Below are 18,588 nucleotides of genomic sequence, written 5' to 3'. Positions count from 1 at the left end.
AATAACTCTTTGAAATCAAGATCATAATCACCAATTTGACCTGACAAATCTGAGACAGAGATTCAAGTGAGTTGCCTAAACCCAGGCAGAGTAGGAGTGAAATTCCGAGTGCCCCTAACAGCAGTACTACTGAGACATTCAAGACTTTATTTTTTTTTTTTTTTACCTTTCTTACTTTGGTAAAAATATCTTACATGTCTGAAATAATCTTTTTGTATTCGATGTGGTGTTAAATGCATCTGTGACTATTCGTACACTTGTAAACAGTTGTGTAAATCTAATTTGATCTTGCTTCTAAAGAAATTATAGCTGGATGTAGGAAAAAATGGGACAATAAGTCTTCTTTTAAATTGTAAGCAACAATTTCTTGCCTCCCACGTTCCCAGTGTAGCTTTTTCTGCCTCTGTAACTCCAAGAACACAGACTGTCTTCCATTAGAATAAGTTGTTTTCGTCAGCAGGCTTTTCCCTGTGCACTTCTTGAATTTGCTTTTCTACTTCCTTGTTTAAAAATAGCTCCATGATGAGCCTATATTTCAGTTTTGATATGTTTTATGAGTGGAAAGGAATTTACAGATATTATATCACTTAATATTACTGTGCTAACGAAAATGTAAACTCTTAGAGGGCATGTATTTTTGTGTGTTGTGTGCATTGCTATAGTCTCTGTGCCTCAACTGTGTTTAATACAATAAAAGAACACACAAAAAAATTTAACCAGTCATAAGATACATTAGTTTTACTCTCTTCTAGTATCCTGGCATCGGCCTTAAAAACTGTATCCATTTCTTAAATAACTCCCATTAAGTCCTTCCTTTGTAAATGGTCCTATATAAGGTAAACAAAATCTGACTATGTAGTTGGAGTTACTGCCTGAGTTTTACATATATCCTAGACTTGGTCTCAGTCACAGATTAATGAGCATTCATTAGGAGTTTATGTAGACCACAATCTCTAAGAGCACAATTATTGTAACTGTCTTTTCTTGGTCAGCTCTGCCTAGCCATCACTAGTACAATGCCCAGCACAAAGTCACCACTCAGTAGATATTTGTCAAATCAACAAATAATGACAGAATCCAAAATCATAATAATTTATCCCAGTGCTCAGCACTGAGTATATGTTTAATAAATATTTACTTAATTTCATTGAATATTGTGCTCAAAGAGAGAATCATGCCATGCGTTCCAAATTAAGTACATTACATTTGAATTATCAGCTGTTTGGGATTATCTATGTGGCTCCTCCCCACTGTTAGGGTGGTAAATTGAGATCTTACTGCATCAGCAAACTCCCCAAATCTGCCCAGTATTTGGTTTCCACAAGACTAGTTTACTAATTGTAACGATGGCATATTTAATTTTAAAACTAATGCATACCATGATATCGTATATTGTCCATTACTATTCCAATAATAAGAACTCTTTTTCAGAGCAGAATATTAGTTATTTACTGACTGGTCCTTTCTTTTCTTTTCTTTTCTTTTTTCTTTCCTTTTTTCTTTTGTTCATTCATATTTTTCTTTTCTTAATTCTGAATGTCATATACTGTTCCTTTCTTTTCTTTTTTCTTTTGTTCATTCATTTTTTCTTTTCTTAATTCTGAATGTCATATAAACATATAAAGGCCTAAAGGCAAGGATCCTGACAATATTGCAAGGTGTATTAGGGTTCTCTAGAGGGACAGAACTAATATGTGTGTGTGTGTGTGTGTGTGTACATACATATATATATATGGAAGAACTAGTATATAATATATATAAAAAGGGAAGTTTGTTAAGTATTAATTCAAACAATCACACGGTCCCACAATAGGCTGTCTGGAAGCTGAGGAGTAAGGAGAGCCAGTTGAGCTCCAAACTGAAGAACTTGGAGTCCGATGTTTGAGGGCAGGAAGCATCCAGCTCGAGAGAAAGGTGTAGGTTGGGAGGCAAGATCTAGCAAAGTCAAAGAACAATGACTAGACTATCAGCTTAAAAGGAAAGACACTTGACTTTAGGTTTATAACATATGGTCTGTCTTCTTGGCTCTTGAGTTACCTGAATTGCATCATGTCAAGATGACGCAGGCTTCCAGATTATAGTCACTTCTTCCCTCTAGTTCCCATAAGAATTTAAATGGTTTGACTTTAATTCCAACGAACATAACACAACATTAATCTGCTTCACATTAGATCAAACGAGTCTAAAAATATGCACACATGCACAGTATATACACACACACAAACATGCACAAATATATCCTAAATAGATAACCAGTTGGTGAATACTCCAAAACAGAAAGATCACATATTTCTATTGTTTCTTTGCCTTATGACTGGCAGATTCTTTGTAACACAAATCTCTCACTGGGAATAATTTTCAAAGTGTATAATATGAAACCAGTTGTTTCTGAATAAAACAATCAAATAGAATTATAGCAGATGCAACCTATGGGGGTGGAAATGGTGCCACCAATACAGATACACCACTTAAGTAAAGGAGAAAAATGTTTAAATAGGTACATGGTGTCATCTTGTTAATAAAACTATACTACATTAGTTGTCAGTAAATTTAACCTCTGTTAAACATTAACATATTAACCACTATATAAATAAACATAAGATATGAAATACTCAAGAAATTGAAAAGTTTAGTGCATGACCAAATTCTTCCATAACAGGGAATAGTTTTATTACATAAATTTATAAAGAAATTTAACTTAAATTAAAAATTTTAGTCTCTTTTATTGATAAAAGTCTTTTTCCATTATCAACAAGACAATTTTCTTCCCTCTAAGTAGAGTTTCACAAATCTCTCAGCTGAGTCATTATAAAGATCTTTTGGTGTGCTCTTTTGTATTTGAAATATCTCTTGCTTGAAATTAAATTCAGTCCTAAAATAGCAACTATATCATCTCCTAACCACTTCCCATTAGTAACAGCAAACTCCAGAGATTAGCAGAACAGCATTCATGTGCCTGGAAAAAGAACCTTATGGATGATTTAAGCATAAGACCTGACTACTTACTAAGGAGCAGTGCACACATATTTGTAAATATTAATGCCAGACAAAAATGAAATCTGACAAAGGTGAAATCATTGTACTGTGCAGACTAACCTAAGCAGAGTTCCAATTTTGCCTTTTAACATTATTTCTTGCAGGGTTGTATAAGCAATAAGCTCATTAACATCAGTGTAACTGTCCCCGAAATACAAGTGGATTCTGGAGAACGTAGGTAGTACAAGTGAGCTCTCTTCAACACTAAGGTTTATAGCAACTGATTCTTCAGAGAACGTGAAGCCTCATACTTGAGATAAATTCCCTCATCTGCTGTCATGATTGACAGGTCCATTTGGTTTGTTTTATGGGGGAAGGGAACCGGACTGGGACCTGACTTGGGGCAGAGTCCTCAGGTTTGGGGTTCTTTTGTATAACTGCCCACAATTGCTATCTACTGTCACACTTCTTTAGACCTGCATTTTCAGATTTTAACATCAGCAACCAATTCTCTTCTCTGAGTCTCAACACAGTTATTCTTTAAATACAGTTCTATTTCCTTGGTAAAGTCTCCTTTGAGGTACTAAATTTAGCACTGTCAATCAGAAGAACAGGTGGTATGTGACACTACCAAATAGGTCCTCTCCCATCATGCTTTCCTAAGACAGCCAATCACCCAGGGCCCTGCCTAAGGATGCGGGGCTGTCAGCAGATCTGGTGAATATAAGGGCAGGCCAGACCCTGGCTCTTCAGCAGTCGTGCATTCCCAGCCTCGCCTCGGGTGTAGGGATTGCATAGAAAAGCAAAACTACACAGTCTTGACTGTGTAGTTTTGTTTTTAGGATTAGAGGCTCACCGATTCATGTCGGAGATGGTCAGAAAAACCAACTCTCCATAGGACGTCGTTTCAGAAGCAACCTTGGGCTTAGTCCCACCCTTTTTAGGCACTCTTGAGAAATCAGGTGAGCAGCAACTTTTCTTATTTTAATAGTAGAGTCACTTTCTTATTGATCTCTGGCTCCGGATTATTTGTGTGTGCTAAATGCCTTTGTAGAAGTGTTTGTATAACTACTTCTTGCTAGTGCTGACCCATTATTTAAATCTGCTTGTTACCTTCTGTTTTAAAATGTCTGAACATTTTTCCTTAAAAAGTTGAAAGCTTTAGCATATCAGCTAAATGATTCCATGATTCAAATTGCTTAAGTTCACTTCATATTCTAAAAGTTGAGGTCTGAAATGTTGAGAAAAATGTTTACTTCTTGTCTAGACTCTCTTTGTCTGTTGAGAATGTTCAAGGTTATGTTACTCAATGATAAAGTGAAGCACACCAAGAATAGCTCTGATAAAATGCATGTGGTATCAGCTACACCCTAATGACTTTTTAAGGGAATCAACTGCTGAGGTATCAGTTGCAGGACAGTGACACAACACTTGCCTGCTGTCAGTCAACCTTGGAGAGTTTAGGAGAGTTTATTTTAAGAGCATGACATTTTAGATGCATACCTTCAGCCCCAGTTAGACAAAGGCCTGGGAAGAGCAAGTGCTAAAGCAACAAAATTTACCTAGACAATAGGCATGTAAGATCAATTTAAGCTGGTTAATTGCAACATAGTTAGAGATTTGGAATAAAAAGCTATTATTGTTTTCTAAAATATTCAGAATCTCTTCATGCATTTTAATTCAGCGCACAGTCCAATTATATATTTTTAGATAAATGTTGATGCTAAGAAGGGTAAGAAATAATGTTTAAAGGAAAGGCTTCTTACTTCTAAATACACTTTGATTTCTCATCTTCCTAGAATTCAATTACTAATTGTCAATGCCTGTAATACATAGATATATAATTAGGTATTCTATATCTAAGAAGACAGATATTTTTAGATGTACTAGCTTGTAAACAGAAAAAGTTAGACACAGAAAGTTGTTCGTCGCAAAGATAATATGCTGCGAAAAGGAGTTTCTGACAAAAAAATTTATGAAAGCTTTTGGATATTATCTGAATTTTCCAAATATAAATTTTATTGTCTCAGAGAATGCTGGTTTCATTGTTTTAACTAAGTAGAAAGTTACAATAAGAAACAGAATTCTCACTGAGAAGATTATTGCTCCATGAAGTTTTAGTAAACAAAGAATTTAATGAAAAATAGTAATGAAGTGATTGACAATTCAGAAATGTTCTATTTCAGAACAGAATAGTCATGTTGAATAATTAGGTATTTATGCATCAGAAAATTCTTCACATAATCTCTCTGAAACTGATAGGCAAAGTACTTTCTTGCACTTAACAAAATGACTTAACTGCAAATTTCATACTTGTTTCTTTGATGTTGAATATTTTACTTTATGAAAGCATAGGCCTTTTCACTTCATCTACATTTTACACCAGCCTTCCATTATTCAAAGTTTGCAAATTGTTCCATATTAAGAACTCGAGCCAGCATTTTTCTTTCAGATCTATAATAAACTTTGGCCTGTTCACTAAAATTTAAATTTTTCTGAATATTTACTTCAGCAGTAGCAACATTTACTGCACAGTTACAGTATGAAGAAATGTTAAGAAATAAAAAGCACCGTATGCTGTCTACGAAAAGTTTGCATATTTGATAAGGCTTGCCAAAGCTTTTCCAGTCAGGAAATAAATTGCAAAGTCCAGATTTTTACTTCTGGCAACTATTTTAAGTAATCAGATAATGTCTGAATCAATGTCAACTTCATAAATATAGAGTGAATGAAAAATATTGGGGAAAAGGAAAATTTTTTAAAATAATTGTCACTTACACATTAAGCTGATGCAGAGGTTTATTTAATTTAATTTAATTTTTTTGAGATGGAGTCTCACTGTGTCACCCAGGCTGGAGTACAGTGGCACCATCTTTGCTCACTGCAACCTCCACCTCCTGGGTTTAAGCAATTCTCATGCCTCAGCCTCCCAAGTAGCTGGGACTACAGGCATGCGCCACCACGCCTGACTAATTTTTGTATTTTTAGTAGAGACAGGGGTTTCATCGTGTTAGCCAAACTGGTCTCAAACTCCTGACCTCAAGTGATCCTCCCGCCTTGGCCTCCCAAAGTGCTGGGATTACCGGCATGAGCCACCACGCCAGGCCCAGAGGTTTATTTGACATTTATCACATGTCTTGTCTCTCTAATTACACTTCACTAACCCTGCATTGCTGTGGTTTTCTTTTTCTTCAACTGTGAACCTGATTTTCCACTATTGGTAAGAATGTATATTCCCTCTTTGACCACTAGGGTTCATTCCTTGCTCTGTTTGGCTAATATTTTTTTCCATTTCCCCTTATACTTGCTTCTTTGGGTTAGGCTTTAAGTAAACTCAATGATGAACTATGCAAAACTGTTCAAACCACAAAAGAGAAGACCTGTCCATCACTTCAGGCCCATAGACGACCTATGGAGCAATCCATTTGGAGGAACATGTGTCTCTGCTATCTGCAAAGCAGCTCCAGAGTGACCCTTAGTTGGGACACCCTAATTTATTTTCTCTTCTTTTCCAGAGTGCCTAGAAAGATGACAACTCAAGCACCGACGTTTACGCAGCCGTTACAAAGCGTTGTGGTACTGGAGGGTAGTACCGCAACCTTTGAGGCTCACATTAGTGGTAAGCTCACACATCCACACTTTTGGTTTTTTTCCTTTGCCTCTTCTCCAGTAAGTTAACGTTAGTGCAGGACTTGATGCCAAGTTTAAGCCCTGCTTTCACTTCGGTAAATTAGTCCAACACTATGGAAAGGTCATTTTAAGGGTATACCATTCACAGAGTACTGACAAAATCTGACAATATAATGGCTTGAAAATGTTTTATTCATATTTGTTATTCCACAAAGCAAAAATAATTAGCGTTGGATTAAAATTGCTGTTAGAATCCAGCAGCTAAGTAGGACCAAATTTAGTCATTCTATATTTGGGTTCAGCTGCAGAGCCAGACTGGAAGCCAAGAACTCAAGCCCAATAGAAGCCAGCCACAGAGCCACTGGGTAGGCGGTCTGGGTTGCCTGCTCTGGACACCTGAACTTCAGTTGGTTCATATGCAAAATAACAGTGCATCTAATTTTCCTCAGAGGCAGAGCTGTTCAGTAATTAACCAACTCCTCATTATTTTATTATTTTATTTTCAGTCTTTATTGAGTGATTCTAATGAGTTAAAAGACTCCAATCATTTTGAAATGACAGAAAATAATATGCTTCTCGGGTTTCTATATTTAAAAGGAAGCAAACACTAATGCTAGAATTTTATTTGAAAGGAAGTTCATCTCTTTTTTGCCTTTCTTTTTCTTCCTCATAACTGGGTTTATGGATGGTTCAAAAAAATGGTATCATCTTATGAATAAATGAGTAGTTTATGAACTATATTGTAAATAATTTTAAAATTAATCAATATTTTATCTTTCTGTAGTATTATAACTAGCCATGTAAGATTGATATGGATTAATAAAAAATCATGCTTAATTCTTAATTTAGTGTACTTCCATCATTCATTGCCCACTTCTTTTTAAAAATTTTATGGCTTATGATAAAGATATAAAATAATATTTATTTTTTTTCTTTTTTTCTATTGTATGCACCAATCTTATTCATAACTGGATAATACTTTATTTTACATTGCACAAATATCATATAATCATTACTTATTTTCTATTGTACATATATAGACTAATGAAATTCCCTCTTGCATGATAAAGTCTTACTGACTTCCAAATAATTTACTTATTTATCTGGTAGCACTCAATAACTTCTGAACTTTGAAACACATATGACTTCAGTGGGAATTTGCCTCCTTGAGAAGTAGTGGAATCTGGCTACTTCATATCTTCTTGTTCCTTCAAACTATATGCAAATAAATTGTTACAAAGACACTACTGAAAATATCCAATACCCATAAATCAGTCCAATAAACTATTTAATTGGCCATAGTGGGAGATTGGCTAATGTATAAACAACAAAATAGAATTTCTCTAGATTATCTTTACCTCCCAGTCTAAGTAGATAAAGCATCAACCTTTATGCCAAGTGCAAAATAAATCATGCTCTGAATGTGCCTCATACATTCTCAATGTACAGAGTTTTAATATATTTGAAACCTCAAACCATGGACATGTAGTTCTCGGCTCTACAATTTATGGCAGATAAAGAGAATTTGGCTTTCCAGCTGCAATTCCAATGATACATGTTGTTCTGAAAGACTAGGTTTCTTATTATGAGAAATTGCTTGTCCGTGTTACAATGTTTTTACTGATTGCACTTGTGAAAGCAGAAGAGTCCAAGAAGACAGTGTCCCTGTAACCACAGAGAGAGGAGGACATGCCTCCTGGGCCTGTCAGGCAGAACCTGGAGATCAGTTTGCTGCTTTTGTTCTTCACTTGCTCTCAAGGAGGACAACAGTCACTTTTCATTTCAAATTTTCCTTGGTTCTTCATTTTCATAAGTCCCTTTCATGATTTTAATGATGTCTATTAAATTGCATCAGAGAGAGCCCTAGGCAGGAAGGCAGGAAATTCTAGTCCCCTCTGTGTCACTGCTAGCTGAAGGACCTTGGAAAAATCATTAGGCCTCTTTTGGCCTCAGTTGCCTCCCTTCCTGCCTTCCTAATGGTCTGCAAGTTTACACATTGATCATGCAACTGTTGGGTTTTCCCTATCATTAAGTGGCATTCCATGCTGGAAAGCTTTTACAGATTGGGACAAGGCAGTGAACATGATGGGACACAGCAGAGGACTTTGCGGTGCCCACTCAAACCTAAAGATGAATTGTTCTTGCTTTTCAGGTTTTCCAGTTCCTGAGGTGAGCTGGATTCGGGATGGCCAGGTGATTTCCACTTCCACTCTGCCCGGCGTGCAGATCTCCTTTAGCGATGGCCGCGCTAAACTGACGATCCCCGCCGTGACTAAAGCCAACAGTGGACGATATTCCCTGAGAGCCACCAATGGATCTGGACAAGCGACTAGTACTGCTGAGCTTCTCGTGAAAGGTAGGCTGGTGGGGACCTGCCAATCCTCTGCTCCCTCAGAGGACATCTCTGGCAAATTGGGAAAGGGGTCCAGAAAAAGCTATGGGCATAGGTAGATGCAGCTCTTAAACTAGAGAAGGGTCTACTGGAGGCTGAATTATTTGTAACCAAGTTGTTTGCCTTTTGGAATTTAATTTTCCTCTAGGATACATCATAAAAGTGGCTGAGAATCAGTTTCTCTATGCACATATTAAACACTCAAAAGTATGTTAAGGAAATATTGAAAGTCATGTTTCTCAGCAAGTAGAAAAGCTTGGAACCTTGTTTATAAGTCTATTAAGGAATAAGACATATTCTCCAGGAAAATGTGAATCTCCAGGAATTCACACTTTAATAAGTATCCAGATAATTCTGATGCCGGTGGTCTACAGACCACCCATTTAAGAGGCATGTAAACATACCCAGAAGAAAACAAATGCTTGTTTATTATTCAAACACATGACACTGTTTCCCCAGAAAAATTATCACCAATCTTAGTGGCCTGTTGTTTTTCTCTATCCTTTACTACCTAGTGAGACATTATTATACAGAATATTGCATGCCTTTACATGTTTTATAACAATATCCTACATGAGCTACATAAAGTTACATATGCTTATCCAATAAACTGTACATTCAGTGAGGTTCAATTATAGGGCTATAATTGACCTAAACAGAAACCACATCAAGTAACTTCAGGTAGAACTTTAGCATGTACCCAGAAAATTCATGAATGGAAAATGCACAGGGTTGGCAGCACCTGCTGTTGTTTATTACTCAAAATCATGTCAAAGTTAATTCCATTCACTCCTCACACTTGTAAAAAATTTCTTTCAACATAACCAAAAAAATCCTCTTTCTGTAATGTAATTAAAGTAATGTTATTATTGCGATTAACATTTTAAATGCAAGTAAATATTTGGGTTATTTGAATACCTATCAAGTTGGAGAAAGTTTAGGATTTTAAAAATTAAATTAAAAATGTAGTGATTCTTTAAGTAACAGGTGCACCCATCATAGCAACCACTGGGATTCATTTTAATGCAACTTACTGGAATATGCAACATGGCCTTCACATATTAATAGAGCGCTAGATGTGAGGTTGAAGGAGAAGTGCCAGAAAGAGTCTCAAGAAATGTTATAACAAAATCTAGAGCTTTTATTTAAAACAAAGAAACAAAAAGTGTTGGCCTAAACTGCTAAGCAAAACAAAGCAAATAAAATAAAATAGGGTGGTGAGAAAGCCTTCTGTAATCTCCTGGTTCCATTCTTGCTGTCATCGCTGGGTGAACTGGGTTCAAGGACAGCTGAGGATGTTTAGATTGGCGAGTCATCACCTGGTTTTGGAATTGGAGTTGTGATTGTTTAAAAATTACCTTGTGGGGAGCACCCTGGCTCTCACTCCTGACTTTGTTCTCTTGCCCCCGCAGCTGAGACAGCACCACCCAACTTCGTTCAACGACTGCAGAGCATGACCGTGAGACAAGGAAGCCAAGTGAGACTCCAAGTGAGAGTGACTGGAATCCCTACACCTGTGGTGAAGTTCTACCGGGATGGAGCCGAAATCCAGAGCTCCCTTGATTTCCAAATTTCACAAGAAGGCGAGCTCTACAGCTTACTGATTGCAGAAGCATACCCTGAAGACTCAGGGACCTATTCAGTAAATGCCACCAATAGCGTTGGAAGAGCTACTTCGACTGCTGAATTACTGGTTCAAGGCATGTGCTGGAGGTTGGGGAACAGAGAGAAGGGGAGAGAGCTGGTTTGTGATGAAGTGGGACCAAGGGTTTACTTGCCACCTCTCGCAGCCCTGGGAAGAAGGCTGTGAGCTAATACAAAAGCCGGCTTTTCGACACCCATGAAAAGTCCCTGAGATTCTAGGCAGGAGCGCAGAATGGAAGCAATCTGTGCTTATGAATCTCATTATAAACTGGAAAGGGTTTCAATTAAGTGATCTACATTTCCAAATTATTGGCAAATAATGAAATTTTTAAAAATTGTTCTAAGTAAATTTTTATCTAGTAATGAATGTTTTCTATTTTTAAACCTAATTTATATTCATGCAAAATCTAAAACTTTCTGCAATTTTCTCCATTGGGATACCCAGAAAATCTTTTTGACTTTGTAGTCAGAATTAACAGAATGTCTTTTAAAATGGGTCATTGTGCCCCCTCCTAAACATTCATCTTTCCCTTCCCACAGGTGAAGAAGAAGTACCTGCTAAAAAGACAAAGACAATTGTTTCGACTGCTCAGATTTCAGAATCAAGACAAACCCGAATTGAAAAGGTATTTTTTCTATACTCTTGGTTTTCATGCCTTTCAGGCTGTTGCGTCCCCAGCTATTCCTCCTCAACGTGGGCTTTGTTTTAATCTTTTACAGAAGATAGAAGCCCACTTTGATGCCAGATCAATTGCAACTGTTGAGATGGTCATAGATGGTGCCGCTGGGCAACAGCTGCCACATAAAACACCTCCCAGGATTCCTCCGAAGCCAAAATCAAGATCCCCAACGCCACCGTCCATTGCTGCCAAAGCACAGCTGGCTCGGCAGCAGTCCCCATCGCCCATAAGACACTCCCCTTCCCCGGTCAGACACGTGCGGGCACCGACCCCATCGCCGGTCAGGTAAAGCTTCCATAGAAAGAGCAGGTTATTGCACATTTTGGAACTAGGTTTTGAAACGAGAAAGATTCCCTTGCCCCCTCGCAGGGCAAGAGACGCGGAGAGTGGCTCGCTTCTTCAGTGTTCCCCGCTGCTCAAACCTCTAGGGGAGCATAAAAACTGGCAGGTTGTGGGGCTCCGTGTTCCTCTGGACATCCAGCCGCTTGTGTGTCTACCTACTAGGGTCTCAGGGGTTTTTATAGGCATAGGGTGGGGGCGTGGCAGGTCAGGGTGATCTTGGGAAATGCAACATTTGGGCAGGAAGGCAGCAGTGCCTGTCCTCACCTAGGTCGGTGGGCACAGGTCTCGCTAGGGACCACGCCCTTCTCTTCCCAGCACTTCCCAGCCCTCCTCCCGTGTAAGTTTCATGCAATCAAAAATGTAGCAGGTGACAAAGGAGGTAAACCAAGAAGTTACTGAATATGATTTTCACAAATCCTCACTGTCCACAGGTAAATTGAAGACCCTTAAAAACTTCTGAATTCTTATTTATATTTCATGTAATAAATATCTACTTTAGGGGCCAAAATATGGCACAATGAAAGGAGAAGAGTACAGAAGTTAGAGTTGAAAGCCCTAAGGACAAATCAGCCTGATCACTTAACAGTTTGATTTAGGGCAATAAGTATAAATAATAAAATAATTTTTACTATATATGGATCACTTCCTCTGTCAGACTGGAACTATACATACATTATCTTATTAAATGTTCACAACCTGTAAGAATTATTATCCTCAATTATATTGATAGATAACTGGAATTAAAGAAGTTAAGTAGTTTATTTAAGGTTTCAGTTGTGTCATCTGTAAGTTAAAGAGAATCACAATAAGAATGACCTCAAGCTGCATTTTGGGGGTTCAATGAGATAATTAGTTGAAAGTGCCTTGTAAATATAAAGTAATTATGCCAATATTCTTATATTCAGAGAGTAAGTAAAACCTTTTAAGTATTTTGCATATGCTTGTGTTATTTTATCTAGAAAATAAAATGGACTTCTATGCTTACTTAATATGGAAGTATTTTAGAAGGTGATCATGTATCATAATCAGGGCTCAGAAATTATATAATCAAGTGTAAATTGTCCACAACAGTTTTGAAAGTTTGGGATTTAGTTTATCATGATGAAACTTTTAATATGATGAAATGAAAAATGTACAAAATTTGAGCAAACCAAAAAGTGTTTATTGATCAATTTAAATGAAATAAAAAACACATGATGTTCCCTGCCAATAAAATTTTTCATAAAAGAATAATAAGGAGATAGTTGGCTTAAATAATATTCAAACATACTGTAAAGTTACTATAATCACAACAGTATGGTATTGGTAAATGAATAGAAAAATACACTGGGGGAACAAAACAGAGAGTCCAGAAAGAGACCCAAGTAGAATAGGTCCAAGTATATAGGGAATTCAAAAAGCAAAGTGACCTTTCAATTCAGGGGAGGAAGAGGTATTTTAATAAAGAATGCTGGTCCAATTAGCTATCCATCTGGAAGCAAACAAACACAAACTTCTGCCTCTCACTATTTACAAAGTAAATTTCAGCTTGATTAAATAGTCAAAAAATAAAAAATGAAAAAAAAAGAGAGAAGACAATTTGCAAAAGCATTTATGGGCGAAAGCTTTTAAAAACACAGTTACAGATTCAACTACATAAAAATCAAAATATATGTATGGCAAAAGGTCATCACTAAACCAAACAGAACTTTTGAAAACATTTTAAGAGGTTTCTCCTCCTCAAGGTACTTCATTGCCTCTGCCATTAAAGTATCATAATAAACATAAAATGGCTACAAGGTGGACAATACCAGCCTAGAAACAGTATATAGCATACACAATTATGTATGTTTATTCTGGATAAGACCCATAAACAAGCAAAATGAAAGAAATGGATCTGGAGGAATGTTTGTAACACTTATGACAAATAACTAATACACTAAATGCATTAAAAATCATCCATAAATTAATTTTTAAAGGAAAATATACTACACAAATAAAAAAAGACAAAAGACACAAAAAAGTATTTCACATGAGAGGCAATGTAAAAGTCCAATAAATATGTGGGAAAAAAATGCTAGATGTTTTCCAATTTTTATTGTTTTAGCCACAAAAATGTAAAGATATTGGCAAACACTAACATGAAACCTTGAACGAAAAGCTTACTTTAAAAAACATGTCTAGCAGTTGAATAAAAAAAAATGTTCAGTCTCAGGCTAAATCCAAGTTTGCACACCATGAAATCACAACACAAGCCAAATGCAATTTCTTGAGGAGATAACAACCTAACTATATTTTAAAACCCAAGCCTAAGGGTCATTTAGAATCATGGAGTGTTCCTGATCCCATGGAGCATTTTGACCATCTTAGTAGTTTTGAAAGTTCATTAATAACCATCCAAATTGCCCCTAAATTTTGCTTTCAAATAATTAAGAAATAAAATGCCAATTTGCAGAGAAAATAATGGTTATCAAAAATAGACTACTTTCTAAACATCTCCTAGTTTAATCTTGAAAGGCAAACATATTTCATTGAATAAGGTGCATTGTATCTTGCTGTGACCAGGTGATTATTTTTTATTGTAAGTGCAGAAATAAGCACTCTCCTATAATGACCAAAATTACGATGATTTTCACAGTTATGGGCTTACCTGTGACCTGCTGTTAATCAGTCATGTCATGCTAATCTTGTCTTTAACTGTTTTCGAATTAAACCCATTTACTAAGTACAGCAAGAACAAGGCACAGGCTGAAACTTAAAAGTGCATGTCTCTTTGCTTTTCTTCAGTTAGTGGAAACCACACATTATTCTGACTTGGTTTTGGTTATATTTCGAAGGCAGTCGTGTTCAGAAAAGAGACTTGTTCCCTAGATTTTCCTTTAGTTTGATTACGATTTCATTTACAAAATGTAAATGGATTTTCACACAAAAAAAAGCCCTTCCTCGAGAAAATAAACATTTCTTCGTGAAACCAGTTAATGTTGTAATGTACTGTTAAGGTACTCTGTAAGTTACAGAAAATATCAACTGTACCTTGAGCTTAATTAGAATAATCATTTCATTTATGATCAGTGTAAGCTAAATATCCTAGATAGTGACAGAATGTATTTATAAACATTTTCTTATATGCAGAATTAATAAAATGCAATGATAGGGCAATACTGCCACCTAGAGAGGAAAATGTGATAAGCCTTATTAAGAATTAAATTAGTTTTGAAAAAAATTTTACCTTACAATAGTAGTCCAATCCCCAGAATTATTGCTATAGATCAGAAATAGTCTTTTTTGGCCATCAGTGCTGGGATTTAGCACCCATATTCTTCAACTGATGCTACTTGCACTTTGGATACATCTAAAAAGCAAACAATGAAAACTATTCTGGAAGAAGCAACTTTATCAATTTAACCAAAAATCACAGAATCATTAGTTTTTAAATTAGTCAATTCCCACAATAACTCTAAAGATATTTAAAATAAGTCCAGAGTGCAATACAAGGAGGGCATGTGCAAACAAATACAGAGGAAATTAAAAGTAGCTGTCCACAAACACTTTAGCTAAAGCAGCAATTTGCAAAGTGCACTGCACAACCTATATTCAGCAACATGCTGCAGAAAGCTTCCTGAGAATGTGTCCTCCTGTCCTGGAAATTCACAAGGCATACTGACATAGTAAAGGCTGTGGGAAGTCCTGCAAGAGGGGGAGGGGGGAGGCTTAAGCTGCTTAGTCAAGAGTGGCACAAACATTTTGATTACAAAAACCTTTCTTCTTATAACACCTATTAGACATCCTCTAACCCCCCAGAATTGAAATACAGAGATGAACTGGGAATACAGAGGTTGCTGGATTTGACATGTCTTGTCTTTGGCTGCATATTAAAGAAGTAGATTTTTCTGTTGTGATTTTTTTTTTTTAAATGTGAGAAGGTGCAGGGCACAAAATCCCCAGCTTATTTGGAATTAAAGCTGATTCTCTTACAGGGTTACAGCATATAAGAATAGGCTTATTGAGATTTAAAACAGATTACTTCCAAGTACATTATTTACCCTCTGAATAGGTTATGGAGGCACACATTTTAAAACTCTGCCTTAAAGCACTTCCAGATTTTCATCCATGATTCACATCCAATTACCTCTACTTGCTTTGACATTCTTGACCTCTGCCTTTGGTTTTCAGGTCTGTGTCTCCGGCAGCAAGAATCTCCACATCCCCCATCAGGTCTGTTAGGTCTCCATTGCTCATGCGTAAGACTCAGGCATCCACCATGGCCACAGGTCCCGAAGTGCCACCCCCTTGGAAGCAAGAGGGATACGTGGCCTCCTCATCTGAGGCTGAGATGAGAGAGACAACGCTGACAACCTCTACTCAGATCAGGACAGAAGAGAGATGGGAAGGGAGATACGGTATCCAGGAGCAAATGACCATCAGTGGCGCTGCGGGTGCTGCCGCCAGTGTGTCGGCCAGTGCTACCTACGCAGCAGAGGCTGTTGCCACTGGTGCTAAAGAGGTACTGTCAGAATGGTTTTGTTTTTCCTTATTGCACATTCTAGTTTCTCCAAGTGGATTTTTGCCAGAAACTCAGTCTGTATAAATTGGAGGAAAAATGCATATGAACATAAAAATATAGCAGCAACTGAAGACCAAATTCAGTAGTCATGCTTTGTAAAACCATTTTTAATTAGGACAAAAGCTCCAATCTGTGAAGTTTCCATAAAGTGCAGGGTTTAATGATACAGCCTCTATATTTCTTGGCAATAATAAATGCTTATATATGAGTGTATTTTGCTCTAGGTAGCTCAGTTTTCCAGTATGCTTTTTTATTTTCTACTGGGCATGTCATTTTAAAAAGTAATCTACTTGGTCATTTCTAATCTAGGTGAAACAAGATGCTGACAAAAGTGCAGCTGTTGCGACTGTTGTTGCTGCCGTTGATATGGCCAGAGTGAGAGAACCAGTGATCAGCGCTGTAGAGCAGACTGCTCAGAGGACAACCACGACTGCTGTGCACGTCCAACCTGCTCAAGAACAGGTACGTGTGAGGCTGCCATGAGGCACCCGCAGAGCCGCGTCCTTCAGTGCACATTTACTCAACCACCATCCACTGAGCTTTGCACGCAGCAGTGCTCAATTCATTCTGAAGACAGCCTTGAGTCCAGCAGGGCCCAGACTTTTAGAACTTTCTGAGCAAAAGGTGGTCTGAGATACCAAAGGTGTTGACAATGTGAACATCAGAAGAGCAGCGTAGGCCAGAAATACCTGGGCTATATGAGCAGGCGAAAGTCAACTATGGTATTCAAGGTAGGCAAAGGGTGGCCGGAGAAACAGAGAGCAGTCAATTCCAGAACTCAGTCACTGCACACACTGGACATGGAAACTACTATTTCAGGGCAGGCATTACATTTCTCTAAGTTTCCCCAAAGGACTTTTGTTTTTACTTTTCTCAAAACAAACATGACACTTGATTCATAGCTAGAACAGTGTTATAAATCCAGGATAATGTCCCACCTCGTATTTGAATAGATCTTCTGTTATAGTTTAAAATCATTCCAGCTTTCCTCCTTACCTCTCTTGTGTGACATTTATGTCTAGATCCTGACAGATTATTGTAACTTTTTTCTTTTTTGAGACAGAGTCTCGCTCTGTCGCCCAGGCTGGAGTGCAGTGGCATGATCTCGGCTCACTGCAGCCTCCACCTCCTGGGTTTGAGTGATTCTTGTGCCTCAGTCTCGTGAGTAGCTGAGATTACAGGTGTGCGCCACCACACCCAGCTAATTTTTGTATTTTTTAGTAGAAGATTTCACCATGTTGGCCAGGCTGGTCTTGAACTTTTTATGTAAGATGCATTAAAGTGTTTTCTTCCTTTCCTCTATGAAAAGCAGGTGAGAAAGGAGGCGGAGAAGACTGCTGTAACTAAGGTAGTAGTGGCCGCCGACAAAGCCAAGGAACAAGAATTAAAATCAAGAACCAGAGAAGTAATTACCACAAAGCAAGAGCAGATGCACGTAACTCATGAGCAGGTGAAAATGGTTTTCTATTTAAAATTCACTGAGGTTCTTACAGGGGTCAACACAGATAATCACCTTTACCATGAAGAGTGTTGTTTTTTGGGCCATATGGTTGTTAGCGTGCTAATAAAATCCCCTTGTTGTATGTGTAAATTTCTGGGTACTGGATACCAAAGTTTGGTAGTGTCCCTGAATGCTCCCCTTATGAGTATGAAAAAGAACTCTGTGAACATACACCAGGGATCTCACCACATTGATCTGGGGATGTAAGTATATGACTATAGGGAGAGGACAGATGGGTAAAACCAGGAGGAAGAAATCAATGCAGAGGCAGGAATGGGGAAAAGTGGAGGAGACGCTGAACTCACTTTGCTTTAGGAATCTTAGCAACTGCTTCCTGGCTACTTGGGAAGACATTTACACATGAGTTTGAAGTGGAATGGACAGCATAGCCTTAACAAGCCAAATGACCAGAAAAGGTGAAAAGGACAGCCCCATGGTTGGCAGCATTTGGGGACAGATTGGAAAAGGCCAGTTAGTAAAGCTCTTGGCCAATGGAACCAGTTGTCAGTTGGGTGGTTTGAGAAGATGAACTTTCAAGTCTCTTTCAGCCTTGAGATTCTGTGTTTCAGTGATGAGATATTTGAGAACAGCACAGAGGCAAATGGAGAAAACTGTCCCCTTATACACGCATATAACTTAGATGCCCAGATGGAAACAGCATTCTTCACAGTATTTAGGAAAATTGACAAGACAAAATTATTGTATAAATGCAGATTATAAATTATCCGTGCTTGATTTCTCACATGGAAAATAAAAAGATCAGACAAAATTACTTCTAAAGCTTTCCATTCTGATATATATTCTAAGATTACCTTTAGATGACAGAATTAGTACAGAATAATATTGCCATAGATCTATTTGTAAAAATTGGAAGTCATTT

General features: G+C 37.4%; 1 protein-coding gene across 1 annotated transcript in view; it reads left to right on the top strand.

The window, feature by feature from the left end:
* Positions 1-3,727: 3,727 nt before the first annotated feature.
* LOC105534666 (titin-like) overlaps positions 3,728-18,588 on the top strand; it is a gene marked incomplete at its 3' end in the record, with an annotated part of 43,050 nt that continues 28,189 nt past the window's right edge. Inside the window, exons 1-9 of the mRNA XM_011973442.1 lie at positions 3,728-3,938; positions 6,492-6,595; positions 8,759-8,962; positions 10,411-10,698; positions 11,183-11,268; positions 11,363-11,607; positions 15,817-16,147; positions 16,517-16,669; positions 17,520-17,657. Coding sequence (XP_011828832.1) covers positions 6,505-6,595; positions 8,759-8,962; positions 10,411-10,698; positions 11,183-11,268; positions 11,363-11,607; positions 15,817-16,147; positions 16,517-16,669; positions 17,520-17,657 — 1,536 coding nt within the window. The remainder of the gene's footprint in view (positions 3,939-6,491; positions 6,596-8,758; positions 8,963-10,410; positions 10,699-11,182; positions 11,269-11,362; positions 11,608-15,816; positions 16,148-16,516; positions 16,670-17,519; positions 17,658-18,588) is intronic.

The sequence above is a fragment of the Mandrillus leucophaeus genome, unplaced genomic scaffold (assembly GCF_000951045.1).
Source record: "Mandrillus leucophaeus isolate KB7577 unplaced genomic scaffold, Mleu.le_1.0 Scaffold1377, whole genome shotgun sequence".
Taxonomy (NCBI): Eukaryota; Metazoa; Chordata; class Mammalia; order Primates; family Cercopithecidae; genus Mandrillus; species Mandrillus leucophaeus.
Note: the sequence above shows the minus strand (reverse complement) of the source record. Positions and strands in the feature narration are given on the sequence as shown.